The following is a 5,000-nucleotide window of genomic DNA, read 5'->3' on the forward strand; positions in this document are numbered from 1 at the left end:
GTGTGTGTCGGTATTTGTATGTGTGTATCTGTATTTGTATGTGTGTGTCTGTATTTGTATGTGTGTATCTGTTTTCCTATGTGTGTGTGTGTGTGTGCGTGTGTGTGTGTGTGTGTGTGTGTGTGTGTAAAAAACAAAAGGTTAAATATAGGCCCCTCTGTCGGTGTGAGTCAACAGGTTGCCGGGGGTGACCGTGAACAAGCAGGGGCGTGTATGGGGGGTGTGGGTGTGTGTGTGGGGGGGTGTGGGTGTGTGTGTGGGGGGGTGGGGGCTCCTTCTAACTGCCGTTGAAGAACATGCCGGAACAAGCACAGAGATAACTCATAACTCTGGGGCTGTCTCTGAGGGAGGTCTTTACGGTGTCGAGCACGTAAGACAGGGGAGGCTGGTGGAGGTAGAAATCGGAGGACTGGCTCATTGTCACGGTATGAGGACTGGGGTCAAACACACAGACACACACCCAGTCCGTCGTTGGCGTCGGAAGCGGGGGTGGGGGTGGTGGGTCCACTTTAACAGGGGTCTGGTGGTCACCCCTCAGAAACACATGTTAACAGAGTAGATGTCATTTCCTGTGTTCTAGATGTCATTTCCTGTGTTCTACTGCCTTTTAACAGGCGGTTTAGTACTTTTATCTGGCTACACTACTAGCATGAGAACAACTACTTAAACATTTATGTTAGCAAACTTAGTTAGGGTCAGGGTCAGGGCTAGAGTCAGCCAGAGGGTCAGGGCTAGGGTGAGAGTCAGGGTCAGGGCTAGGGTCAGGGCTAGGGTCAGGGTCAGGGCTAGGGTCAGGGCTAGGGCTAGGGTCAGGGCTAGGGTCAGAGTCAGAGTCAGGATCAGGGCTAGGGTCAGGGTCAGGACTAGGGTCAGGGCTAGGGTCAGGGTCAGGACTAGGGTCAGAACTAGGGTCAGGGCTAGGGTCAGGGTCAGGGCTAGGGTCAGGGCTAGGGTCAGGGCCAGGGCTAGGGTCAGGACTAGGGTCAGGGCTAGGGTCAGGGTCAGGACTAGGGTCAGGGCTAGGGTCAGAGTCAGGGCTAGGGTCAGGGCTAGGGTCAAGGCTAGGGTCAGGGCTAGGGTCAGGGTCAGGGCTAGGGTCAGAGCTTGGGTCAGAGTCAGGGTCAGAGTCAGGGTCAGAGTCAGGGTCAGAGCTAGGGTCAGGGCTAGGGTCAGGGCTAGGGTCAGGGCTAGGGTCAGGATGCTGACCTGTGTCTCCGTGTCCTCCAGCTTGCGTGTGCGTGCGTGCAGCGCCTTGCTGGGGAAGGCCCAGTAGTAGTTGGAGGTGCCGACCCTCTCTGTGTCCACCATGCTGTCATCCACCAGGCTCTGCAACACGTCCTTCACTGACATGGGAGCTGGAGGGAGGAGGGGAGAGGAGGAAGGGAGGAGAGGGGGGGAGAGGGAGGAGGGGGGGAGAGGAGAGGAGAGGAGGGGGGGAGGAGGGGGGGAGAGGAGAGGGGGGGAAGGGAGGAGAGTGGGGGAGGAGAGGAGGAGGAGGGGAGATGAGGAGAGGAAGGGGAGAGTGGGGGAAGATGAGGGGAGGAGAAGAGAGTGGGGGAGAGAAGAGGAGAGGAGGGGAGGAGAAGAGAAGGGGAGAGGAGGAGAGAAGAAGATTAGAGGAGGAAGAGAAGAAGACGAGAGAAGAGGAGGAAGAGGAGAGGAGGAGGAGGATAAGAGGAGGAGGAGGAGAGGGAAGGAAAGGAGAGGATTACTGCTATGCAAACACCTCAGAGGAACTGAAACAGATATTTAGTCGTGACAGCAGCTTTGATCACCAACGACATTGTTGTTAAAAGGTCAAATTAAAAAGAAAAACCGTTATTATGTTGCTCAGTTAAGTCAGTGTTTTAGTGAGATAAATAAAGGAGTTTGATCGTGAAACCCAGCGCCACCTTGTTCAAATATCCTGGGGAGTTTTCTGTGTGTGTGTGTGCGCGTGTATTTGTGTGACACCGGGTGTGTGTGTGTGTGTGTGTGTCTATTTGTGTGTGTGTGTGCGTGACTGAGTGTGTGTGTGTGTGTGTGTGTGTGTGTGTGCGTGTGACACTGTGTGTGTGTGTTTGTGTGTGCGTGTGCGTGTGTGTATATTTGTGTATGTGTGCTCCTCCAGTGCAGATACACCAGAGGAGGAGTGTGTTTAGGCCAAGGGAGGCTGGAGGAGGTAGAAATCAGAGGCCAGGCTCGTTGTAAAGAATGGAATAAGGAACGCCGGCGTTGGTAATGCACAGACACGTGTGGTTGATACCACTCCTTGTTTCTTTCCATGCATCACAATGAGCCTGTCCTCCGATGTCTACCTCCACCAGCCTCCCCTGGCTTAACCCATGTCTGGGATCCCTGCCCTTTAAGTAAGTAAGTAAGTAAAGTTTATTTCTATAGCACCTATCACAGACCAGCAGTCACAAAGTGCTTTACATATATAAAAATATATATAATTAAAAAGCAAAAGTAATAGCAGGTTAAAAGAAATAGGTAAACAAGTGAAAATAAAAACAAGAAACAAATAGTTCACATGGCTTCATTATAACTTATTTTGTTCTTGTTTCTTGTTCAACGGCTTCTAAATGTGTTTGACCTCGGATTACGGCCCAAGGGTTAGTAACATGTTGTCCTGTGTATAAATGAATGAACTCTAAGGGCATATATTGCTCATTGTGGGAGTGTTCATATGTTAATGAAGTGCACTAGGCGCCCCTGCTATTATGCGATCTGACTTTGCTCCTATCGCTAAGAAGTGGTTTGAAAAGTTCTTAAGTTTAGACTTCATGCACGTTTTGAAACACGAGCGCGCCTCCGCGGTTTGCGCATGCATGTGGGCACACATGAACACGCACGTGGCTCCACGGCAAGACGTCAATTACGGTCACAGTATAAATGCTTTATTTCAGAAGGGAGAGGCAGAGAAGCGCGCTGACCTCCTTCTCAGGACTTAATAGCCATAATAGCATAGCGCTAATGACTCAACGCAGCCGGTTCTTAAAGGGAATGGCACCTGGCACGCTGATTGGGTTGATTGAGAAGACGCCCAAAACACACCCATGACTAATTTCTTTGCTTAGCGCCGGGTTTTAGGTGCCCACTACCGCACGCATAATAGCAAAGTGGCCTTGACCACGCCTCCACGTCTTAAGTTTAGATCTACCGCCTCGTCTTATTGATGAAGTGCATAATAGGGCCCTAAGACTGATAACTGCACCAGTGATCTGATCCTTTGAAGCAAAGCTAACTGATGTAGCCGTTAAAATAATAATAATAATAATAATAATAATAATAATAATAATAATAATAATGTTTAACACTGATCTAGTCTGCCAGTCTGACCGCAGACAGCTGTGCTCAGTTCCTCCAGTTACTTTGTTTCCTCTCTCTCTCTCTCTCTCCCCCTCCCTCTCTCTCATTCCCCCTCCCTCTCTCTCTCTCTCTCTCACTCCCCCTCCCTCTCTCTCTCTCCCCCTCCCTCTCTCTCATTCCCCCTCCCTCTCTCTCTCTACTTCCCTCCCTCCCTCTCTCCAGAGTATGTTTATCACAAAGTTCCTTAAATGTCCCCTCCTCCATCTGTCTCTGCCCCTCCCTGCCTTCCTCCGTCCCCACATCCAATCCTCACTCTCTCCCCTCTCTTCTCTCTCTCTCCATCCCCTCTCTCTCCCCTCCCTCTCTCTCCCTCCCTCCATTGTTCATCCTCTCCCTCCAACTCTGTTTCTCCAATGTTTCTTCCCCGCTCTCTCTCTCCTCTCTCTCTCTGCCCTCTCTCTCTCTCTCTGCCCTCTCTCTCTCTCCTCTCTCTCTGCCCTCTCTCTCTCTCTCCTCTCTCTCTGCCCTCTCTCTGCCCTCTCTCTCTATCCTCTCTCTCTCTCTCTGCCCTCCCCCTCTCTCGCTATGCCCTAAGTGTGTATATCACATAGTTCCTTAAGTGTCCCCTCCCCCATACCCCCCCCCCCCCCCCTCCCCGACCCTTGTTCTCTCCCTCTCTCAGTCACTCCATCATACCAGGGCAGGGGGTGGTGGTGGGGGTGGGGGGGCTCACAACATGTGCTTCTAATAACAGTCGCAGCCAGATCAAATTTCCTCAAATTAACGTAACATCCCACTGTAAGAGAGGTCCCTTCTGGCCCCTGCACGAACACGAACACACACACACACGCACACGCACACGCACACGCACACACACACAGAGAGACAGAGACAGAGACAGACACACACTCACACACAGGTCCCTTTTCTGCATGACTCAGACAGACAGACAGACAGACAGACACAGACACAGACACACAGACACAGACACAGACACAGACACAGACACAGACAAAGACACACACACACACACACACACACACACACAGACACACACAGACACACACCGTATTGCTCTTGGCATCGCGGGTCAGCTCTGATCTCTGTAGACTAAACACTCTGGCCCTGCGGCCCGGCCTGCTGGACGTGGTTACCATAGCAACCCTCTGACTCTCACCGCGATTACCGTGACAACCGTCTGACGGGCGGTGTCAGCGTTCCGTCGTTGTGGTGGTGTGGCGTACAATCGGGACAGCTTGGCTGACCGACCAATGACCAATCAGGACGCTGCAGCGTGTTGTCGACAACAACGACCAATCGCGACGCAGCGTGTTGACACACAGACACACCGACCAATTAGGACTTAAGAGTGTTGACGCAGACCGACCGACCAATCATGGGAAAAAATTAATGATGCAGGAAGCAGCGAAGGCATCCTTGGAATGCCGGGGGCCTAAAACAGACATGAGACGACGTTCGTTAACCTCCTCGCTCCCCCAGAGACGCAACGCTCTGGGAACTACAGGAATGACCTTCTGAGGCTTATGGTGAGGTAGTTTATGGGGTGGCTGGCTGGCGGGCGGGCGGGTGGGAGGGGTGTGAGAGAGAGAGAGAAGGGGGGGGGGGGAGAGGGAGAGAGAGAGGGGGGGGAGAGAGAGAGGGAGAGAGAGAGAGGGGGGGAGAGGGAGAGGGAGAGAGAGAGAGAGGGG

The 5,000-nt window shown here is 52.4% G+C and overlaps 1 protein-coding gene across 1 annotated transcript in view; it reads right to left on the minus strand.

The window, feature by feature from the left end:
- The window catches only part of mnd1 (meiotic nuclear divisions 1 homolog), a gene marked incomplete at both ends in the record, with an annotated part of 42,038 nt that overhangs the window by 25,069 nt on the left and 11,969 nt on the right, over window positions 1–5,000 (minus strand). Inside the window, one exon of the mRNA XM_080534854.1 lies at window positions 1,207–1,355. Within this exon, the coding sequence (XP_080390980.1) occupies window positions 1,207–1,355 (149 nt within the window). The remainder of the gene's footprint in view (window positions 1–1,206; window positions 1,356–5,000) is intronic.

This window comes from Nansenia antarctica (assembly GCF_963989245.1).
Source record: "Nansenia antarctica genome assembly, chromosome: 6".
NCBI lineage: Eukaryota > Metazoa > Chordata > Actinopteri > Argentiniformes > Microstomatidae > Nansenia > Nansenia antarctica.